Below are 25,308 nucleotides of genomic sequence, written 5' to 3'. Positions count from 1 at the left end.
ACAAAAATGTTTAGGTTTTTAAAAATAAAAAATCGTGCATTAAAAAAATTAAAAACAGGGAATTTTTAAAAAATCAAAAAATGAGAATTTTTTTAAAAATAAAAAATATTTTGGATTTTTTAAAATATAAAAAATCTTGAATTTTTTGAATATAAAAATTTGGATTTTTTAAAATAAAAACTCTTGAATTTTTTAAAAATAAAAAATCGTGGTTTTAAAAATAAAAAATCTTGGATTTTTTTTAAAAGTAAAAAATCGTGGATTTTTTAAAAAATAAAAATTTGTGGATTTTTTTAAAATAAAAAATTCTGGGAATTTTTAATAATAAAAAATCTTGGATTTTTTTTAAAAGTAAAAAATCGTGGATTTTTTAAAAAATAAAAATTCGAGGATTTTTTAAAAAAATAAAATTCTGGGAATTTTTAAAAATAAAAAATTGTGAATTTTTTAAAAATAAAAAAATTATGATTCTTCAAAAATAGAGTTTTAAAAATAAAAAATCTTTGAGTTTTTTAAAATAGTAGATGTACAAAAATTTTTAGGTTAAAAACAAAAACGGGCATTAAAAAAAACAGGGAATTTTTAAAAAATCAAAAATTGAGAATTTTTTTAAAAATTAAAAATATTTTGGATTTTTTTAAATATAAAAAATCTTGGAATTTTTTGAATATAAAAATTTGGATTTTTTAAAATAAAAACTCTAGAATTTTTTTTAAAAAATAAAAATCGTGGATTTTTTAAATATAACAAATCGTGGATTTTTTAAAAATAATAAATCTTGGATTTTTAATAATAATAAATCGTTTATTGTTTCAAAATAATAAAAAGTGATTTTTTTTTTGGACTTTTTAAAATAAAAAAAATTTTGAATTGTTAAAAATAAAAAATCTTGGATTTTAAAAATGAAAAATCTTGAATTTTTTAAAAATATTAAATAGTGGATTTTTTAATAAAAAGTAGTAATTTTTTAAATAAAAAGTCGTGAGATTTTAAATTTATTTTTGTTTTTTAAATAAAAAGTCTTTGTTTTTTTAATTAAAAAAATCGTTGATTCTCGAAAAAATCGGGGTTTTTTAATAAATAAAAAATCGTGATTTTTTTAAAAATAAAAAATTGTGGATTTAAAAAAATTGTGGATTTTTTAAAAATAAAGAAATTGTGGATTTAAAAAATTGTGGATTTTTTTATTTTTAATAAATCCACTATTTTTATATTAAAAAATCCATGATGTTTTCATTCTTAATAGTTCTCTATTGTTGCTCCAATGATTATGTTTCTTTCAATTATAGCCGTTCCTCTTCAGCCCAACCGATCTTCCCAACCTCCCCTAGACAACATATCTTATTTCAGGAAATTCACAAAAATTAATATTAGCTCAGCTCAACGTGGCAATATAATTCCAATTAGCCTGCATACAATCATATATTTGTATAATGTATTTGTTGCTGCCCGGGATCTCGTTGTTGTTGTTGACCTTTAATTAGAACACTGTGCCTTCGTTGCTGTTATTATTATTAATGTTTTTAATTTTGTTTTCCAGGTAAAAGTTTCACACTGAGCATTGTGATTTCCACGAATCCAATACAAATTGCCACGTACAGTAAAGCCATTAAAGTCACGGTGGATGGTCCAAGGGAGCCGCGTTCAAAAATACGACATCCCGGCTTTCATCCATTTGCCTTTGGGCCTCAACGATTCGGCCCAGATCCTCTTATGGGCGGTTTACCGTTTAAATTACCCGGTAAGTAGAAAATTCGCTTTTAAAACGAAACGAAATGAAAAAAAAACAACTGAACAAAAATGTGTTATTATTTGCCGTAGCAACAGTTTAAATGTAAAGGCAGCTAGCGGCATTACAACTGCAGAAGGGATTAAAAAAAGAACATAACAACAGCATCGACAACACCAACAATTTGCCATCAGTTTTGCATCGGCAAAGCCATTACATTTAGTCAGGGGGTAGTCCTGTACGATATATGGATATTTGGCCTTGTTCATCATCATCGTCATCCATGTCATATATCCATCGTTAGCATCATTACGCTGAGAGGCTTTTGTTCGTTGTAATATTTGTTTCCGACCATCCATTGCCAGGATTTCATATGTCTGTGGCTTGCTACTAGTTTTTTTCTTTAGTGTTGCTGTCGTTGTTGGTGTTTTGAGTAAATCAATCGTCCTTACCAGAAAAACATCCAACAAAAATCGAATTCAATTCGCGGAGATTTATGTGTATGCGTGTGTTTGTATATATGTTTGCCTGGTCTGGTATTATAGCATTTTATGATTGTCATGATTGAGCTTCTTTTATGCCAATCAATTTCAATCAAATCTGTTGACGTGTATCATGACAGGATTTAAAAAATTTCGTTGTAGTACTCCTCCCCCTGTACTTTTGTGTAATCGAGTAGTGTTCTTGTTTTTTGGAGGTTTTGATATGGAAAATCAAAATTTCTTTTATTGCGGCTTTTGGCATTATCACAATTTTTGATTGGTGGCATTTAAAGATGATGATTGTTGTTACAATGGAGGGAAGGGAAGATGGCGCCAGTTCGTTCAAAATATGGTATTTTGCTATGAAAATATATATTTGTTTTGTTTGAGGATAAGAAAAAAAACGAAACAGTTTTTAAATACAATGAAGTGATATTAAAATATTAAAAATAATTTATTGCTCCTATCTCGCTTAAATAAGCTTTTAAAAATCCATGGTTTTGTGTCGATTTTTGCCGTCACACTATCAAAACAGTGGATTAAAAAAATTCAGATATCGTGGATTTATTAAAATATTTTTTTTTTCAGAAATGGACAATTTGGTAAAAATATTTTTTTCAGAAATCGCCAATTTACTAAAATAATTTTTCAGACAATTTGCTAAAAATATTTTCTTCGGAAATGGACTATTTGCTATTTTTTCAGAATTCATGGATATATATATTTTAAATATTTTCAGAAAGCTGAGATTTTTTAAAATATTTTTTCCCATAAATAGACAATTTGCTAAAAATGTTTTCTTCAGAAATGGGCCATTTGTTGAAAATATTTGTTTTCAGAATTCGTGTTTTTATATTTAAAATATTTTAAGAAAAAGAGAATTTTTAAAAATATAATTTTTCAGAAGCCAAGACTTTTTAAAAAATATTGTTTTAGAATTCGTGGATTTTGTTTTTCAGAAATATAAGATTTTTAAAATATTTTTTAGAATTCTTCGATTTAAAAAAATATTTTCTCAGAAGAAATCGTGGATTTTTGAGAAAACATTTTTTCAGACATCTTTTTTTTTCAATAGTAGTGGGTTTAACAAATATTTTTTTTTCCAAAATCGTGGATTTAAAAAAATATTTTTTCAGAAATCGTGGATTTTTAAATAACATTTTTTTAGAAATCGTGGATTTTTAAATAACATTTTTTTAGAAATCGTGGATTTTTAAACATTATTTTTTCAGAAATCGTGGATTAAAAAAATCAGAAATCGTGGATTTTTAAAAAAATATTTTTTCAGAAATCGTGGATCTTTAAAAAAATATTTTTTCAGAAATAGTGGATTTAAAAAAAAAATATTTTTTTCAGAAATCGTGGATTTTAAAAAAAAAAATTTTTCAGAAATCGTGTATTTTTAAAAAAAAATTTTTTCAGAAATCGTGTATTTTTAAAAAAATATTTTTTTTAGAAATCGTGGATTTTGAAAAAAAAAAATTTTTATCAAAAATCGTGAATTTTTAAAAAAAAAAAAATTATCAGAATTCGTGGATTTTTAAAAAAAAACATTTTTTTCAGAAATCGTGGATTTTTAAGAAAATATTATTTTCAGAAATCGTTTATTTTTTAAAAAATATTTTTTCAGAAATCGTGGATTTTTAAAAAAATATTTTTTTCAGTAACCTTGGATTTTTAAAAAAATATTTTTTCAGAAATCTTGGATTTTTAAAAAAATATTTTTTCAGAAATCGTGGATTTTTAAAAAAAAATTTTTCAGAAATCGTGGATTTTTAAAAAAAAAATTTCAGAAATCGTGGATTTTTAAAAAAAAATTTTTTTCAGAAATCGTGAATTTTTTAAAAAAAATATTTTTTCAGAAATCGCGGATTTTTAAAAAAATATTTTTTCAGAAATCGTGGATTTTTAAGAAAATATTTTTTTCAGAAATCGTTTATTTTTTAAAAAAATATTTTTTCAGAAATCGTGGATTTTTAAAAAAATATTTTTTCAGAAACCTTGGATTTTTAAAAAAATATTTTTTCAGAAATCTTGGATTTTTAAAAAAATATTTTTTCAGAAATCGTGGATTTTAAAAAAAAATGTTTTCAGAAATCGTGTATTTTTAAAAAAAATATTTTTTTCAGAAATCGTGGATTTTGAAAAAAAAAAATTATCAAAAATCGTGGATTTTTAAAAATAAATTTATCAGAATTCGTGGATTTTTAAAAAAACATTTTTTTCAGAAATCGTGGATTTTTAAGAAAATATTATTTTCAGAAATCGTTTATTTTTTAAAAAATAAATTTTTCAGAAATCGTGGATTTTTAAAAAAATATTTTTTTCAGAAACCTTGGATTTTTAAAAAAATATTTTTTCAGAAATCTTGGATTTTTAAAAAAATATTTTTTCAGAAATCGTGGATTTTTAAAAAAAAATTTTTTCAGAAATCGTGGATTTTTAAAAAAAATTTTTTCAGAAATCGTGAATTTTTTAAAAAAAATATTTTTCAGAAATCGCGGATTTTTAAAAAAATATTTTTTCAGAAATCGTGGATTTTTAAGAAAATATTTTTTTCAGAAATCGTTTATTTTTAAAAAAATATTTTTTCAGAAATCGTGGATTTTTAAAAAAATATTTTTTCAGAAACTTTGGATTTTTAAAAAAATATTTTTTCAGAAATCGTGGATTTTTTAAAAGATAAATTTTTACAAAAATCGTGGATTTTAAAAAAATATTTATTCAGAAATCTTGGATTTTTAAAAAAATATTTATTCAGAAATCTTGGATTTTTAAAAAAATATTTTTTCAGAAATCGTTGGTTTTTAAAAAATATTTTTTCAGAAGTCATGCATTTTTAAAAATAATATTTTTTTAGAAATCGTGGATTATTAAAAATAATATTTTTTTAGAAATCGTGGATTATTAAAAATAATATTTTTTCAGAAATCGTTCATTTAAATTTTTTTCAGAAATCGTGGATTTTTTAAAATAATATTTTTTTTTTCACAAATCTTTCATTTAAATTTTTTGTCAGAAATCGTGGATTTTTTTTAAAAATTTTAAATATTTTTATTTGCAGAGTTTTTTTTCAGAAAATAAAATTAAAAAATATTTTTTTACAGTTTTCTAAAGAAACCTGTTTCCAGGATTTTTGAAAAATATTTTTTTTTTTACTTTAGGATTTCTGAAAAAAATTAAATTATACGATTTCTGAAAGAAAAATTTAATATTCACGAATTTGATTTTTTTTTAAACCACTATTTCTGAAAAATATTTTTTTTTATTTGTAAAATTCTGAAAAAAATGCATCTAATTCTGAAAAAATTCATCTAAAATTCTGAAAAGTATACGTTTTATTTAATCCAACCAACCAAATTTTGGTGTGTGCATTCGTCGAAAATCGACGACACATACAAGTGGAAGAGGTTTGAATTGTTTTCGCAGACACTTTCGTCGGAGTTGTATGAGGTTGCCAAGGAAAAACTTCTCATTGAACTTTTTTCTTTGCTTACCTTTATACTTCGAGCTGACGATTGATGTTTGGGTATAAAAAGTTTCTTGTTGAAGAAGTTATTGAAAAATAACTTCGGTGGAGAATATCCTCAAACAAGAAACAAGGGAACTGATGAGATCCAGTGACGTGGATCGAAACTATAGTATTCCCTGCCTTACCCCTTGGCGAACAATGCCAAATCTTTTCCACTAATAAAATAGTTGTTTTAAAATATTAAAACAACAACAATGGGATTAAGCCAGACTATTTTGAAAAAACAAAATTGCAAACGCTATCCCAATAAAAAAACGCCACAATGCTTCACATCGAAAATGTTGTTTAATGATAAATCTCTTCAATATCCCTAAATCCTTGAAATATTGATCCGTAAATGGTCCATTATGGTACAGATGTATGTGAAATATATTATTTTTACCGTAACTAATAATAATCATAAATATAAATAAAACATTTTAAATTGTTGAGGTCTAAAAATCAATAAAACAATTTTGTCAAAATACTTATGCCAAGCAGTCAAATTTCATTTCTACTACAAAAGCGCAAGCGTAAATTTGAATTAATAAAATTTATTACTAATTTTAAGTACTGTAGTAAAGGATTAGCCAGAATATTTTTTCATAATTTTGTAGAAGACTAATCCGGTAAAAAACCGAACACATCATTTTTTCAAACTTGTCAAAATAATTATGCCAAGCACTGTACATTTATAAAAATATGATCGAAAACACCAATTTCTGAAAAGAAATATTTATTCTAAGTCTCTGATTTTTTTAAACCACGATGTCTAAAAACTCTTCTAAAATTCTTCTAGAATTCTGAAAAAATATTTAAAAAATTATTTCTGGAAAAAATATTTTAAATTCACATTTTATGACAAAATACTTTTTAGAATCCACAATTTCTGAACAAATAAAAATCCAGGATTTCTGAAAAAATTGTGCATTTTTAAAAATAATTTTTTAAATCGTAAACGGTTATTTAAAAAAAAAGATTTTTTGAAGTGCACTGATTTTTAAATACATTTTTTCAAAATAGTGGATTTATAAAATTTTTTGTTTCAATAACGTGGATTTTTTAAAAAATATTTTTTATAAAATCATGGATTTAAAAAAAATATTTTTCAAATTCGTGGATTTTTAAAAAAAGTATATGTTCAAAATCGTGGACTTAAAAAGTGACTACCTCCTAAAAAAACATTTTTGTATTAACTCTTTTGAAAAAAATACCACGATTTCTGAAAAAAATATGATCGAAAAAACAACAATTTCTAAAAAGATGTTTTAAACCACGATGTCTGAAATAAAAAATTGTGGATTTTTAAAAAATATTTTTTAAATCGTAAATATATATTTAGAAAAAAAAAGATTTTTTCAAGAGCACGGATTTTTAAATACATTTTTTCAAAATAGTGTATTTATAAAAATTTTTTGTTTCAAAAACGTGGATTTTTAAAAAAATACTTTTATAAAATAATGGATTTTTTAAAAAAATATTTTTATAAAATTATGGATTAAAATAAAATATGTTTTATATTTGTGGATTTTTAAAAAATATTTTTCAAATTAGTGGATTTTTAAAAAAGTATATGTTCAAAATCGTGGACTTAAAAAAATATATATATTTTATTTATTTAAAAACATTGTTCTCTACAATTTATTGTCACATTCGCAGATCATGCTCATTACGGTATTTACGGGGGTCGTAGGCGTTAGGGAGTCCCTTTCGTGTTATCTTTAATTATACCCTACACCACACTGTGGTATGAGGTATTATGTGCATTTATTGTCCGATTCAGCTGAAAACTGGAGAATATAATATAATAGTGAGAACGTTATTCCTTTTGGTGAAAATCGGTTCAGATTTGGGTATAGCCCTCATATATATTTTCGGCCGATTTCACGTATTTGCTGCACCAAACACACTATATACATCCGATTTCGATGAAAATTGGAATTGGTGACTGAATTTAGCCTAGAAATAGGTGTGCCAAATTTGATCGAAATCGGCTCAGATTTGGATATAGCTTCCATATATATTTTCGGCCGATTGCTCGTATTTAATACACCAAACACGCTATATATGTCCGATTTCGATGAAAATTGGAATGAGTGACTGAATTCATTTTATATCGAAATCGATTCACATTTAGATATAGCTTTCATATATGTTTTACATATTCACAGTGGTGAAGGGTTTCAAATAGACGGCCCTTGCCCGACTTTGATCCTTTCCTTACTGGTTTTTTTGTGGCAGTGTGTTTTTTTCTCAGAGTAATGCCCAAATGACTTATAGCGTTCATACGGGTAAATATTGTGGCATTAGATGCTCAAGAACTCCAAGGATTCATTCTGCACACCCATGGATCATGGGCTGATTTTTTCGCCACTGTTTATATAATACCAGATACCCAACATATCTACCGAACATCTATCCACTATACGCAAACTTTAGACGTATCCTGTATGACTAATCAATGTTTTTCCCCACCGCGCTCTTCATTTCAAATTTACCTTATCGTTGTGCATTACTTTAAATCCTTTGAAATACTTAATCCTTTAAGAAACAATTGTCAAGCAGGCAACTTAAAGAGACAGTGAAAATAGCAAAGCATAAAAGAATATTGAACGAAACAGGAACTAAACACCCCATCAAGGGAGGAAAAACAGAAGCGTAAACAATCAGTTCACTGCTTTATAATGAAGAAAGACAAAAGACTTAGAGTTGACTGTTAAATTGGATTGAATTTATGGGCATAAACGTTTAGGCTGCTCAAATCACTCCTTGCAAACAACAACAACAGCAACAACGAAAACTGGAATTGCCACAAGGGTTGATTATGGAATGCTGCAAAAGGCAGTGGCGGGCAACAGTAAACAGATGTTTGTGTAGATCACAAAAGAAAACAGGCACGTGGTAAGCATGACGTTAATGACAATGACGATGATGATGACGACAAGGACAATGATGATTTTAAAGCTATAGTTAACACCAAGTTATAATTTTGTTATTAATGATGAATAATTTGAGAAGTTTCAATTTTAAAAAACATTGCACAGTGGTTCTTTTTGGAGGTGAGGCTTTTGGATAGATAAACATTTTGTCTAAATATTGTCAATAACTGCCACAATTGCCAAGCAACAATTTGGAAGTCACATGATCCGAATAACCCATTACAATGTAATTGCAAGTTATTTTCTTCATTACAAGTAGTTACAAAGTAATGGATTGCCAACCAACAAAATACAAATGTGGAGAGTGTTGAAATTCACCTCAAATGTTCCAAAAATGAAACAGATATTTTTACACGCATTTCACGACTTTTAGTGGCCGACTATTTACATATTTCGTCAGACATCCCTTCCATAGTATGTCAAGTACCACCACATTATTTGGGAATGTTTTTAGATCAATCCTTCGAACATATTTTTCATTTTCAATCTTATTTTCGCTTTCTGAAAGCACTGTCACCACCATAACTTCTCGCTTCACTCCCCTTCCCTTACTGTTGAAAATTTACATAAATTTATATTTATTTGTGCAAAGTGGCAACAAGAAGTTTTTTCGTAAACGGGGTGGTTTCTTCGTACTCGTTCGTTCGATTATTTGTTAGCACTGCTCTTATTACATTGTCACGACTTATTGTATCGCTCTATTGTACAAATCTGTATGTTTGTGTGTTTGACAGGCTGCTTACAAGAGTTAAATTCAGTTCAATTTCAAAAAATTTGTCACAGGTCGCTGAGGTAACACATGGTATTTAATGGGCGCTCAATGTGTCTACAGTACAATACAAACGGCGCTAAGGAAAGCGTTGGCATTAAGAGGAACTGCTGAAGAGACAGCTTGTAAAGGGGTGCTGCCATTGAATGAAACATATTTTGACTTCATATTTTATTTATGTCACCAAATGTCTTTGTCATTAGGCGGTGCAAATAAACACACACATACACTCACAAGTACACACTCAATGTTAAAGTCACCGAAAGCTACTGCAAAGAAATTCAATTCAATTTAGAAAACGAGGCGTGAATTTAATAACAAAACAAAAATTGAAACGAATTTGTAACACTAAACTTTTAGCGTTTTAAAGTTTGGTGAGGAATTGCTGTACGAATCACTAAAATGTGTGGCAGGTTAAATTCTAATACCAAGATTTTCTTAAAGTTTGAGGCCACATTTAGAGACTCAGCATGGCATGGAAGGAAAATTAAAAGTATCACCAATTTTCTTGAAAAATAAAGGTCATTCCCAATAACCTTAGGTAATCATAGCACAGAACAAGTAAAAAAGTTTCAGTCGGGTTTGCCGACAGAGATATACCCTCAGCCTATGTGAATTTATTTATTTTTTATTTCTTTCAAATATTTTTTGTAATAAAAAATTACAATAAAATTATATAATTATATAAATTATATAAATATAACAAGTAAACGAGGATATATGGCGAAAAACAAAAATCCTTTGCAATTCCATTTGAAAACAAGTGAGCCAAGGCTATAGTCGGGTCGGGGCCGACTATGTGATACCCTACACCACTACCCCTGTTCATAAGCTTTTGACTAATAAAATTCAAAATATTAAAATTGGGATAGCTTAGCGCCTTTGTCTGAATGTCTTAATTAACACAGGTCAATGCATTTAAGTGCATCGACAGTACAACCCAAATAAAAAATGGAAAAGTGGGATGTATGCCAACCATCAATAGGCTTCTTTCTCTGTTAGACCCCCATCAACCCCCAAAATTTCGTGAGGATACGATCACAAAAATGGAAAAAGGGATGCATTACCGACTATTGCGATATCTCTGTTGTTTGACCACCTATGACAACCTACTTCACATCGTTGTAAAGGTGATATTTTCTACTTTCTTTGCCAGGTTTTGCTTTCGATATACCTCCTACAGAAGGGAGATATTAACTTTGAAATAAAACGTTGGTCTTTTTTCCAAATATTTTTTTTTGTCACATTCCGACCCCTCAATAATATCCGACCATTATCAAAAATCACAAAGGTTTTTCCTCTGTGGGACCCCCAATAACACCCAAAATTTCTTAACGATCCAATTAAAATTGCGACCTGTGGCGTGATTTCCAAAAAAGTGGAAAAATGGGATGTATTACCGACTATTGCGATATCTCCGTTATTTGGATACCTACGCCAACCTGCTTTACATCATTGTAATGATGGGATTTTTTACTTTCATTGTCAGACTTTGCTTTTAGAAGGTCCCGAACCAAAGCTGTGATATTCGTCATTATTATTAAAATCGCAAAAATGAAAAGTTGTGTTCTATTAGCGGCTTTTGCGATATCTTCGTTGTTTGACCACCTACAAAAACCTACGTAACATCGTTGCAAAGGTGATATTTTTTTGATATACCCCTTTTAGAAGCGGAGATATTCGCTTTGAAATAAAACGTTGACTTTTTTCTCCAAATAAGTTTTTTACCCATTCCGACCCCTGAATATTATCCGACCATCACCAAAATATAGGCTTCTTCCTCTGTAGGACACGCAATAACCCCTAAAACTTCGTGACGATCCGATTAAAATTGCGACCTGTAGCGTGATTACAAAAAAATGAAAAAATGGGATGTATTGCCGACTATTGTGATATCTCCGTTCTGTGGCCACCAACGCCAACCTACTTTGCATTACTGTAAAGATGGGATTTTCTACTTTCATAGTCAGACTTTGTTTTTGGAAGATCCCCAACCGAAGCTGTGATATTCGTCATTATTATTAAAATCGCAAAAATAAAAAGTTGGGTTCTATTAGCGGCTATTGCGGTATATTCGTTGTTTGATCACCTACGAGAACCTACTTTACATCATTAGAAAGGCGATATTTTCTACTTTCATTGCCAGGTTCTGCTTTTGGTATACCCCATATTGAAGCTGAGATATTCGCTTAGGAAAAAAACGTTGTCTTTTTCTCAAAATAAGTTTTTTGCCCATTACGACCCCTAAATATTATCCGACCATCACCAAAATCAATAGGCTTCTTCATCTGTGTGACCCCCATTAACCCTCAAAATTTCGTGACGATCCGATCAAAATTGCGACCTGTAGCGTGATTTCCAAAAAAGTGGAAAAATTGGATGTATTACCTACTATTGCGATATCTCCGTTATTTGGTCACCTACGCCGACCTAGTTTACGTCGTTGTAAACATGGGATCTTCTACTTTCATAGCCAGGCTTTGCTTTTGGAAAGTCCCCAACCTAAGCTGTAATAATCGTCATTATAATTAAAATCGCAAAAATGAAAAGTTGGGTTTTATGTGCGACTATTGTGATATCTTCGTTGTTTGATCACCTACGAGAACCTACTTTACATCATTAGAAAGGTGATATTTTCTACTTTTATTGTCAGGTTTTGCTTTTGGTATACCCCGTGTAGAAGCTGAGATATTCGCTTTGGGAAAAAGCGTTGTCTTTTTATCCACATAAGTTTTTTTGCCCATTCCGACCCCTAAATATTATCCGACCATCAACAAAATCAATAGGCTTCTTCCCCTCCGGGACCCCCATCAACATCCAAAATTTCGTGACGGTCCGATCAAAATTGCGACCTGTACCGTGATTACAAGGTTTAGATGGACAAACGGACGGACACACATAGCGAGATCGACTCAGCTCGTCGAGACATTCATTTTGGTATATATAAGTATGGGTCTACGACCATTATTTTGATGCGTTATAAACTTTTTGGCCAAAACCAACTTATAATACCCTCCCCACATAGTGGTGTAGGGTATAAAAAGTATCAGTCGGCTTTGTCGACAGAGATATACTCTCAGCCTATGTGAATTTATACTTTCATCTGTGGACACAGCTAATGTATTTAGGGTTTTTTAAGAATTTTGTGGCCCCTTTTTGGACATTAGAGGTTGCCGACAAAAATGTGGATTATGATTAGAGTTCAACAGTGTTGCGGAGGAGGTACTTAATGGAATTTTATTGGGAGTCATATCTTTTTGATAGATATCGCGCCCACTAGTCATTTCATTGGGTAATCGTATAACTTTTGAACCAGTATGCCAAGAAGCATGGACTTGTAAACAGAACCACAACGAACAGCATCGGTATACATTTCCATAGGGTTTTCGAACATACCCCAGACTGCACTTAGACACAAATGTTGAACTTTTTGTGGGGAGGTTCCATAAGGAGAGGACCGACATGTGCCATTGTCCATCCACTACATACGAGGGCGGTTCGGAAACTTCTTAGCCTATCAATGAAAGAGAATAGTTAGTTTTTCAAAAATATTTTTATTTTTCAATATAATCTCCTGAAACTTCAATATACTTAGTCCAACGCTTTTCTAGCAATTCTATCCCTTGATTAAAATAGTTTTCCTCAAGGTCTTCAAAATAGTGGTTTGCAACTGTAATTGCAAATTCATTTGAGGTAAAACGCTTGCCAGCAAGGAATTTTATTAGATTTGGGAACAAGTAAAAGTCACTGGGAGCTAAATCAAGAGAATAAAATAAGGTGGTTGGTCAAGCAACTCGTACTTTAATTCGTTGATTTTAGCCATTGTTAAAACAAACTTGTGCGCTGGTGCGTTGACTTGATGAAAAATAATTTTTTTGTGTTGTAAGCCAGGACGTTTTTCTCGAATTTGTACATTTAATTGATCCAAAAGGTTGCAACAGTACTCTGAATTTATTGTTTTACCCTTTTGCAGATAGTCAATCAATAAAATACCTTTGAAGTCCCAAAAAACCGTTGCCATAACCTTACCAGCCGATTGAATTGTTTTTGCCTTCTTTGGGACACTTCTTCCAGCTTCAGTCCATTGTTTGGATTGTTCTTCTGTCTCTGGAATATAGTGGTGGATCCATGTCTCATCAACAGTTATGAAACGACGCTTAAAATCCATTTTATTTCGCTTAAAACGATCCAAACAAGCTTGAGAAATGTTCATTTTTATGCATTTTTGATCGACTGTTAACAAATACGGCACCCATCTTGCAGAAAGCTTTTTCATCTGTAGTTCTTCATGCAAAATTAAATGGACTCGATCATGTGAGATCGAGTCACGTTCACCTAACACATTCACCATATCATTATGAATTTCTTGTCCCGATAAACCTTTTTTATGTAAATATTTAATGACAGCACGCATTTCTAATTTTTCCATTGTAAAAAAATTGCGGATGCGTCTTTTTTCAACACCTGTTTCTATATGAAGGAGTTGCCAGATCGAAACAAAATTTAACATGTGTTCATAACAGAGATGGAAGTTTCTAAAACACTTAACTTTTTTCTGTTTATACCGCGCTTTTTGTGCTAGGCTAAGAAGTTTCCGAACTGCCCTCGTATGGTGTCATATGGGGTTTTACACCTTTCAGGCTGAGGTACCGGATGAAGTGGACAAATATAGTCCATATTTTAACCTGATCTATATTTGGTAGATATATTAGGATGTGTAAAGTATGGACCAATTCGGCCACTCCCTTCAAGCGTTAGCGTACGAACAATTTTTCCGAACATTTTTGCACTTTTGTGGGGGAGGTACCTGAAGGAGTGGACCGATATAATCCATCTTCGAACTTAAACTAAGTTTGGACAAAATATTACGAAAGCCAAATTTTGGATCGAATCGGTTAATCCGTTCGAGAGTTATCGTGCGCTCCAGCCAGCCAGACAGACAGACGGACATTGCTCAATCGACTCCAAATTGTCTGAAACACATTTCGTCCAAACATACTTCGGGTCTGAAACCATTATTTCGATGAGGCACATTTTGCCGTATTAAAATGTATATACCCTCGCTAGCATGAATGCTGAGTGTATAAAAATCAAAGAGATTCGCGAGCAGGTTTTAAATTGTTGTGTGGGAGGTACCCAAAGGAGTGGACAAATATAGTCCATAGTCGAACCTGGTCTATATCTGGTAGATATATTACGATGTATAAATATACCAAATCGGTTCTTGTCTTCGAGAGTTAAAGTGCGCACCATTTTAGCGAAAAGTTTTGAAGTTTTGTGGGGGAGGTACCCAAAGGAGTTTACCAATGGCCCATATTCCAACTTAAACTAAGTTTTGACAAAATCTTTTACTACTTTTTTACTACTTTTTATACGTTTTCGTATTGCTAAGGTAATTCATGGCCGAAAATTGTAATGTTTTGGTCAGAGATTTCTGACCATTTGTGCTTAATGTGGCACCGGGTCTATCTCCAGTTTTAGGAATGTGGCTGCTTTGATGGGTGGTAGCCACAAAGTTACTTGAGTTAGTTCAGTATGTGTGGCAGGGCAGTTGAAAATGTGCTTAGCAGATGTTTTGCACGGTGTCTTCGATCGTTGCCCTATGGGAATTTAGTCGGCTGCCTCATCCACTCTGCTTTGTCGTGTCAGCTGATGATCCCCACGTTCGAGGATCGCATTCGAACTTTAGCTGCTTATGGCATCTGCAACTGCGTCCGTATGAATGCTATTCAAACTCGCTTGATATAAGCATATCTAGAGATCTAGAGATTCTTTCTTATAACGCGTGACATCTTCTGTTAGATCATGAAGATTCTCCCTGCTCCGCCTGAATGGTGATTAGGATGGCTCTCACGGTAACACCCGAGCAGCTACTGCAACGAAAGCATGTGATTGTGTCGCTATATCGGAAAATTCTTTGCCTCCTCATGTAGATGGTCCACTGAAGTCATCAGGAGGCACTCTGTTGCTGTTCTCAGGGCGGTATTCTGAAAAGTTTGAATCCTTCCCCAACGTGTGTCACATAGATTCGTGGACCAAACTGGTGTCGTATGACTTACCACAGACCGACCAATCGCGCTATATTTTCCCAACAAGGTTTCTTTATATGACCCGCAAGTGGTGCCGGCTACATTTCAGTAGTGACAGCTTATATCCCTCAGCTGCGATAGATGGGGTCTTATATCCGAGGACTGCATTCACACTATAGTTGTTTATGGAATCTGCGACTACATCTGGAATCTGACTACAGCTTGATGTAACGTTTAACCCCTCTTTATAGATTATGAAGATCCCTCCTGAAATGCTTGGGTGGGGAGGTCCTATTCACCACATAGTGATTAGGATGGCTCTTACGGTAACACCCGATCAAGTACTGCAACGGAAGCATGCCATTGTGTTGCTGTACTGGAAGAATCTTTGCCTCCATATGTAGATGGTCCACTGAAGTCATGAGGAGGCACCCTGTTGCTGTTCTCAGGGCGCCATTCTGAAAAGTTTGAATCTTTCCCCAACGTGTGTCACTTGGATTCGTGGACCAAACTGGCGCCGTATAGCTTACAACTAACCCACCTACCGTGTTATACGTGGTCAACAAGGTTTCTTTATCTACACCCCAAGTGCTACCGGCTAGGAACTTGAGGACCTTGTTTCTACATCTTAGCAGATAGCTGTGGCTTGCGGGTACGGCGTGAACATGCTATCGAATGTGACCCTTAAAATCTTGGGGTAGTTGGTGGTCGGAATTCTGTTACCATCGATCATAACAGTCAACTCTTTGCCCATCTCTGCCGTCCATGTGGTGAACAGAGTTTCCGTAAATTTACTGGTGGATATTTGCATATTCCTAGCGTTAAAACGTCAAACAGGAGGTCAGCCTTTCACAAATGACATCGGATTGAAAAATCGTCCGCATAGGTTACGATCTCAATGCCGTCTGGAGGAGGTGGCATATATGAGAGGTAGGGGTTAAACTGTTCCGGAGATAGCACCCCACCTTGGGGAACCTTCTGTTTCACTCTACGGGGTTTGGACATCTAGTTAATGAATTCCACATACGACTCACGTCCACACTCATAATTGGCTATCCAACGTTTCAAACTTGGCCGAAGGGTAGTCTGCCCGATGTCCTCAAATAGCATGGAGTGCTTGAAAATATCGAAAGTCAAGCGCCACCATCACTGTGCTATCACACTACTTGTTTTGGTTGAGTCCTCGACTAATATGTGCGGTAATGGCGTGCAGAGCTGTTGTCGTGCTGTGTTGCTTGCGGAACCATGGGCTAACGTTAACCGATCGCCATAAAATTTCATACATAAGGTTTTTTGATCAAATGGAAAAATAGTGGGTAGACGTATCAAAAAAAACGTTGTTGTTTTTTTGGGCCGCCCTAATGTACATATCTACTGAAGGTTTGGATACACGCCGGATGGCACGCAACTATCCCTTCTCAAAGGATATATTAATAATATTGTTGTCTCCAATAAATTAATGACACTCGTAAGACCAAAGCATAGGCAGTACTTGGCTTGAAATGTCAAATTATAAAGTTAATATCAGAAACAATCAGGCCGTCTGCGACTTTCATAATTTTGCTTTGACTAAGCATGAATTTTGAGTCAGTTTCACTATTTAGTCGTGCAGCGGCTTCCGTGGGGCTGTTTTCACACATATACATTTGTACACTCGGGCTGATTTACATGTGTATTGGGATTAAGTCAGTTGAAGTTAGGGATTCATAAGTCAGTTTTCGAAAATTTCCTTCTGGTTATGGAGAAAATAGAAAAGTCGTGATCTATTTTCGAGGACAAATTCGAAAAGTCTAAAAGTGGGTCTATGCTTCCGATGACGTTTATCTGGTTAAGGGAAGCTAATATACCCTTTCATTCGTCAAGAAATGGGAAATAACTTTGATGTTCAGGAGCATAGCGTCTTTGAGAATGGATGTTATTAGGAATTTTCCATTTCATAGTGCACCGACTTCCCTGTAAATTTTTTTGTTTTTATAATAGAAAACTTCAATTCTTTAAATCTCAATTCTAAAAAACTAAATACAAGGTAAAATTCATTCAATGTATGACAAAATATCCACACTCACACCAGAAAGTTAACACAGCCTCCAAGAATAGGGGGAAGAAAAATGTTGCCAATAGGCTGGAGTACAACTGTCTTATGTGTGACAATACTCCTATTGTTAAGACAATAAACGACGACAACAGTCAACACCCGAATCTGTTTACATATGTAAATTGTTCAATTGTAAAACAATTTGTTCAATTTCCTCCTCAATGGTGAATGAATTGAGGAACAATGAAATGTTACGCACCGAACCACTCCAATGCGGGAATACGTGAGCCCCACACACGTCTCTTTGTATGAATAAATAAATAAAAGGACGTGCAAAGGAAACAACATGTATCCGTATGAATGGTGTGAAAACATAAAAGAAGGAGACGAATGATTGGAAGAAAAACAAACTTTGTTAAGACCAAAGGCCTTAAATGGCATAACAAAAGTGTCAAAAAGTGCCTATAACAGTCTTAAGGAAGATTTGCAAATTGTTTTGTCAATTTGTTGCTATTATTTACACACGCACATAAACAATACCTATCAACCACACTGTGCCACACCATACTACCACGATGAACATGTCGTTTTTGGCAAATCGACAGGTCTGTAGGCTGGCCATACATCTTCCCTTCGTTCAGAAAGTCTTCAAGAAGTGACATGTTAAGCAACAAAACATTTCATTTAAGAAATACAAATTGTATGGGGATTTGATATGTTACATGTTTAGATATGTCAATGTTTGAACGTTACATATCGACACAAAGTGTTATAAACCCATATAAAATTGATAAGTTAACAATTATGTTTTGAATATTGATATTCATGGGTATTTGCTAAGGTTAGCTTAAATTCAAGTTGGGTGGAAACATTTTGTTTTTGTTTAGATATGTATATTTCCTTTTTTAATACAGCCAAATGTCAAAAAGGTGTCAAATGCCAAAATATGTGTATAAACAATGAAAATAATTTAAATATGAAGCAAACAGTGTAGTGATATTGATATATTGGAAAAATATTTTTAATCCACTAGCCATTTTAGTGTTTGGAAAAATATTCTTAAAAAATCCACGAGCCATTTTAGTGTTTGGAAAAATATTCTTAAAAAATCCACGAGACATTTTAGTGTTTGGAAAAATATTCATATAAAATCTGGAAAAATATTCTTTAAAAATCCACGAGCCCTTTTAGTGTTTGGAAAAATATTCTTTAAAAATCCACGAGCCCTTTTAGTGTTTGGAAAAATATTCTTTAAAAATCCACGAGCCCTTTTAGTGTTTGGAAAAATATTCTTTAAAAATCCACGAGCCATTTTAGTGTTTGGAAAAATATTCTTTAAAAATCCACGAGCCATTTTAGTGTTTGGAAAAATATTCTTTAAAAATCCACGAGCCCTTTTAGTGTTTGGAAAAATATTCTTTAAAAATCCACGAGCCCTTTTAGTGTTTGGAAAAATATTCTTTAAAAATCCACGAGCCCTTTTAGTGTTTGGAAAAATATTCTTAAAAAATCCACGAGCGCTTTTAGGGTTTGGAAAAATATTCTTAAAAAATCCACGAGCCCTTTTAGTGTTTGGGAAAATATTCTTTAAAAATACACGAGACCTTTTTGTGTTTTAAAAAATATTCCTAAAAAATCCACGATCCCTTTAGTATTTAGAAAAATATTCTTTAAAAAATCCACGGTACCTTTTTGTGTTTGGAATAATATACTTAAAAAATCCACGGTGAATTTAGGGTTTGATTAGCACATAGTTTGTATATGTTTCGTTTTTCTGTGTTGGCAGCAGCATATCTCGGAATGCCTGCTCCAAATTCTTTTGGTCCGTGCCGGGACGGAGGAAAACCCAGGACAATATATCTGTGCTCAGTTTAACACATCCGCATCTTCACCCACATCCAACCTTCGGTGAAATGCAATATATGCCAGAAGTGGGTGCAAAGAGTGGGTAAGGGGTTGCTCTGGACTTGTCCAGGTGAAGGACTACGACAGGGACTATGTTGCTGCATGAACACAGTTCCCAGTGAATCGTCGTTGGATTACGAAACTCCCTCGTCTGATTATGAGACTCCCCCGCAGTCCACTCGACAACAACCGCACATGCAGCCTTTAACACCAGCCGTTGTTGTCCCAATCCCGGAAAATGCATCCTTTTTGCAATTTAATTACAACGGACTCCGAGGTAAGATCGAGGAAATAGTAGATTTCATGAGTCGGAGGAATATCAAGGTCGCTGCGGTGCAAGAAACCAAGCTCAACAACAACTGTAGCTTACAACGTTGCGATGGTTACAACGTGCTAAGAAAGGATCGCACCAGAAGTGGAGGTGGGGGGTTAGCTTTCCTATTGCACCAGTCTGTCCAATACAGACCTATCTCGCTTGAGCCTGTCTCTAATGACCCGTACATGGAATTTATGGGGGTAGCAGTCAGGTGTGGAACTGCCGAGATAGAGTTGCTGAACGTATACATCCAGCCGAGAAATATCAGTATCTCAGATTACGTGCTTAACATAAACCCGATTTTGGAAGGTCATAATCGTCTGGTCCTGGGGGATTTTAATGCGCATCATGAGATGTGGCATTCGGCCCTCGGAAACGACCAGAGAGGTACAGCGCTGGCTGAGAAGATTGACAGCTCTACGTTTTGCACGTTCAATGAGGACGCCCCTACCAGAATTAGAGGAGAGTGTCACAGCTCGCCAGACACAACTATCGTATAACCTGGTCTGACCAATGACGTTACCTGGCAACCTGTCATTTCCCTTGGATCAGACCATCTCCCCTTAAGTGTCTCCATTAGCAGACCAGCCGATTTCATTACCTCTGAACGACGCACATTCGTCAATCATAAGAAAGTTGATTGGCCGGGTTTCAGAGAGTTCACCAATCACCGCTTCAGAGAACTGCCCAATCCTTCTGATGTTCGGGTAGCGGAAAGGACGTTCCGAGACATCATCACTGGTGCAGCCGCTCGCCATATCCCTGCTGGTCGAATACCCGAAGTAAGACCAAACTTCCCAGCAGAGGCGTCGGGATTAGCAAATGAGCGTGATAAGCTTCGCCGACCCAACCCCAATGACCCCAGAGTCAGGGAGCTGACACTGGAAGTTAACAGGCTGGTCGGCGAGCATAAGCGGAACAAATGGTTAAATCATCTGAAGAGTTGCAACATTGGAGCCGGTATAGGTGAATTGTGGGCAACGGTTAAGTCACTCTCGAACCCTGGAAGAAGGGAAGATATTACCTCAGTCACGTTTGGCGACGTTAGTTGACTGCCCGAAGAGGTGCGCAAGTTATTTCAACCGACAGTTTGTCGAGCACCCCGAGAGTGACAGGGCAAAGAGAAGAGTATTACGTCGCATCAGATCTCTTCCTGCCGAGGATGAACCACCACAGTTTACAATGGATGATGTTGCCAATGCCATCAGGAACGCTAAATCATCCAAAGCGTTGGTCCCTGATGGAATCTCCATGGTAATGCTGAAGCAGCTGGATGAGCCGGGAGTGGAGTATCTCACTAAAGTTCTCAACTTGTCGCTATCCACCTTCATTGTTCCCGATGTCTGGAAAATGGGCAGGGTGGTCCCACTACAGAATCCCGGCAAGGATGCCAGCAAAAGTGAATCGTACAGGCCGATTTCGCTTTTGTCGCCCGTAGCAAAGACCCTTTAAGCCTTAGTCCTCTCCAGTATCAGAAATAGCTATCAAGTTGCCGATAATCAGCATGGATTCCGTAAGCAGCACAGCACGACAACTGCGCTGCACGCCATTACCACACATATTTGTCAAGGACTCAACCAGAGACGGCCGTGCGATAGAACAGTGATGGTGGCGCTTGACTTATCAGTCATTTCACGCTGTTTGAGGACATTGAGCAGACAACCCTCCGGCCAAACTTGAAACGTTGGATAGTCAATTATATGTGTGGACGGCAGTCGTACGTGGAATTCAGGAACAAGAAGTCCAAACCCCGTAGAGTGAAACAGGGAGTTCCCCAAGGTGGGTGTTTAACCTCTACCTCTCCTGTATTCCGCCCCCTCCAGACGGCATCGGGATCGTAACGTATGCGGATGATTGCACGATCCTGGCGTCGGGTACTTATCCTGATGACATCTGTGAGAGACTGAACAACTATTTACCCGATCTTACTACCTTTTTTCCATTCGAGGAATATGCAGATTTCCATAAAATCAAAAGCCACTCTGTTCACCACATGGACAGCGCAGTGGTCGACGGTAGCATAATTTTGACCACAAACTGCCCCAAATCTTAGGGGTCACATGCGACACTACTTTCACGTCGTGCGCGCACTCCACATCTATCTGCGACAAACTGAAAAGCAGGAACAAGGTCCTCAAGTCCCTAGCCGGCAGCACTTGGGGTGCAGATAAAGAAACCTTGTTGACCACATATAACGCGATAGGTCGCTAGCTATGCGGCGCCAGTCTGGTACCCGAGATTATGTGATACGAATTGGAAAAAGATTCAAACTTGCCAGAATGCCGCCCTGAGAACAGCAACAGGGTGCATCCTCAAATCTTCAGTGGACCATCTACATGAGGAGGCAAAGATTCTTCCAGTAAAGTAACACAATGAGATACTTTCGTTGCAGTACCTGCTTGGATGTTACCGTGTGAACTATCCGAATCACCATCTTGTGGGTAGGCCCGACACATTCAGGCAGATCAGGAAGGATATCCATGCTCTAGAGGGAGAGGTCCAACGATATAGGAGAGAACACCTAGATCAACAAGCATATCAAGCAGGTTAAAATAGTATTCACATGGATGCAGTTGCCAATGCCTTAAGCAATTACAACATTGTTCCACAACATCCCATACGGGACAAGAGAGACTTCTCTCATATCAATGAGTGCAGCCCGATTCATTTTTAGCTTAATGACATGGGACCTACTGTTTATTGCCGAGTCCGAACGGCGTGTCTTAAGACACCACTTGTGGAGAAGTTTTTCAAGGCTGAGATACTCAGGAAATGTCGCCAGCATTACTGAGGGGTATTTTGCCACCGTTGAAAAATGTCTGATGTTGCCTGGCCGGGGAATGGAACCACCGACCTTCTGCGTGCAAGGCGGGCGTGCATACCATTGCACCACGGTGGCAATTATAGTGTGAATAAAGTCCTCGAAATACATCCCCCATCTATTGCAGCTGAGGAGCGTCAGCTGCCACGACAAACTAGAGTAGTTTTGGCTCAACAGCGCTCGTGATATTGCAGTCGCCTAAATTCTTATTGAGCGGAAATCGATCGCGCCGTGCAAGACATCTGCCCAGTATGCGGCATGGGCCCGCACGACACAAAACACCTTTTCAACTGCCCAGCCAAACCTAGTCATCTAACTCCAGTGGATCTGTGGTTACATCCCATCGAAGCAGCAACTTTCCTGGAACTGGAGATAGACACAGAGCCAGATTGAACAGAAGAACGAACATTCAAACATAATAACAAACACTGTTACAACAACAACAGCAAATATGTTCGGGTACCTTTCTCACAAATGTTTAAAAGTTTTGCTTAAACGAACTTTAAGGTATGTTAGAGAATTCTTTTGGACATGTTTGCCGAAGGGTTTCCTTGTGGCCCGATATTTTGTTCGAAATGACTGGTGGGCGCAATAGTTATCGAAATGAATGGCTTTTCAAAAAAAGATCACTTCCCAAATGGACTATGTTGGTTCATTCCTTCAGGTATCACCTTTGCCAAATTTTACGCTTTAATCCAAATCAAAATTATAAGCAAAAACAATCATTTATTCGAAACGTTGACAATGCTCAAGATAAATAAAAAAAGTTTCGATGTTTTTTTCGTAAATATCATACGTCTAAAAAGAGTCCACAAAATTTAACATGTTGGCGTATACGTGATGAATGCTAAGAATATACATGTATTCGCCTAGTGGACCTTATAAAAATGCCACTCAATGGCAATACCTTTCTCTTGCCTACAAGACGTTGGCCTCTACTGGCATATCCATCCAACACAATTCAAGATGCACTGGAGGTGCATGTCTCGGCAATGGCAGCTGCATAAGTTTATAGAGAGGAGTTTGAAAACACACATATACTTTTGAAAACAAGATTTCACAATACACACATTATTGGTCATTTTCCAAATGACTTCCTCCAATAAATGTGTACCACTCAGTGGAAGTGTTTTTCTCAACACAATTTATTTTTCCACTTTTCCTCTTTACCCAGAAATAAATAAAATTATTTTGTCCTCAAAAATACCAATGCAATGAAGGAGAAGAACACCGAAAAACTTTTTCCTGTTAAAAACAAGTGGCCACACAACAAAGTATGATCTAAATCCTGTTTTTTAAAAGATGACAACAACAGTCGAGTAGAAAGAATATGCAAAACTTATGTTGACAATGTCTACAAATCTGCATTGCCGAAAACTACAACAACAGAAAAAAAATACCCACAACTTCTAAACGAAATAAATATGTATGAAAGAAGACATGTCTTTGAACACACAGAAAATCTAAATGAATTAAAAAACTTAGTGTTGACTTGAGTGGTTGGTATTGGTAGTCGTCGTATGCAGTCACTCAGTTGCAGTCTTTGGCGTCTTCTTCTATTTCTTGACATAAAAAAGTAAAGAAACTATTTTTTGGCAAATTCTAAACACATGAGTGACAAAAACATGAAAGCGCATTAAAAAACTAAGTGATGGGGATGTTGGATGGGGGAACAAAAGATTGAAAACCATTTTGTCAAGTTTAGACCGTTTAAATTTGGTGGAGGAGTTTTGGAGGTACATGCATTTACTAATGGAATATTCTTTTACTAAGTCTTTCTGTGGACTTTGTCATACATTTGTTAGAGAGGGAATGTATAAAATGTACAAATACAGACACATGTTCTTACAAATACATATCCCGAAATGGACAAGGGAGACTTCTCTCTTATTAATGATGGCACCCCGTTTCGTATTAGTTCAATGATATGGCATCTAACTTTCATCGGGTATGCTGAATAGCAAGTACTCTTTCGATTGATTCTGTAATTTGTTCGACAGAACTACCGGCAATCATTGGTGAATCGAATTAGCTTTTATTAATTCCGAATAATTTCGGTAACATAGCAATCAAATTAAAGCTATCGCTATTTTTTGTTTATAGCAATAGTATCGTTTTAAAGGGTCCCAATGTTGATCCAAAATAACGCTTTTAATTTGTAACTTTTTTTGTGGTTAACGAACAAATTATTTGAAAACTTCACTGTAAGAAATTCGTCTTGCAAAGCGGACATTTACTACAATGTTTTTGATATATGTAAATTTTATTTCCCGTAAAAATCCCTTAAATATAGTTATAGACCCTCCACCATACTATGGAGGGTATAATTAAATTTGTCATTCCGTTTGTAACACATCGAAATATTCATCGGAGACCCTATAAAGTATATATATTCTTGATCAGGATAAAATTCTAAGTCGATTTAACCATATCCGTCTGTCCGTCCGTCTTTTGAAATCAAGATACAGCCCACAATTTCTGGATAGAGCAATATAATTTGGTATAGAAGTTTCTATTACTCAGTTTTGTCAAAATATACTTAAACAAGTAAAAAAGTATCAATCGGCGTTGCCGACAGAGATATACTCTCAGCCTGTGTGAAATAAAATACTTTTTCTCGAAAAAAACGTATGCATTTAGGGGGTTCCAAAATTTTGGGCGTATGAACTTCCCGACAAAAATATGGACTAGGATAAAAGCTCAAAGCTTCAAGAGTTGCCGTGCGCTCCGGCCACTACATATGGTGCCATAGGGATTTTTTTACACTTTTCG

General features: G+C 34.6%; 1 protein-coding gene across 2 annotated transcripts in view; it reads left to right on the top strand.

The window, feature by feature from the left end:
• The window catches only part of RunxB (RUNX family transcription factor Runt related B), a 162,201-nt gene that overhangs the window by 96,058 nt on the left and 40,835 nt on the right, over window positions 1-25,308 (top strand). For both annotated transcript variants that reach the window (XM_073973472.1, XM_073973471.1), the window contains exon 4: window positions 1,541-1,741. In XM_073973472.1, the coding sequence (XP_073829573.1) occupies window positions 1,541-1,741 (201 nt within the window). The remainder of the gene's footprint in view (window positions 1-1,540; window positions 1,742-25,308) is intronic.

Source organism: Musca autumnalis, unplaced genomic scaffold (assembly GCF_047663935.1).
Source record: "Musca autumnalis isolate F117 unplaced genomic scaffold, ASM4766393v1 scaffold_3, whole genome shotgun sequence".
Taxonomy (NCBI): Eukaryota; Metazoa; Arthropoda; class Insecta; order Diptera; family Muscidae; genus Musca; species Musca autumnalis.
The sequence above is the reverse complement of the archived record's forward strand: the minus strand, read 5'-3'. Positions and strand labels throughout refer to the sequence as shown.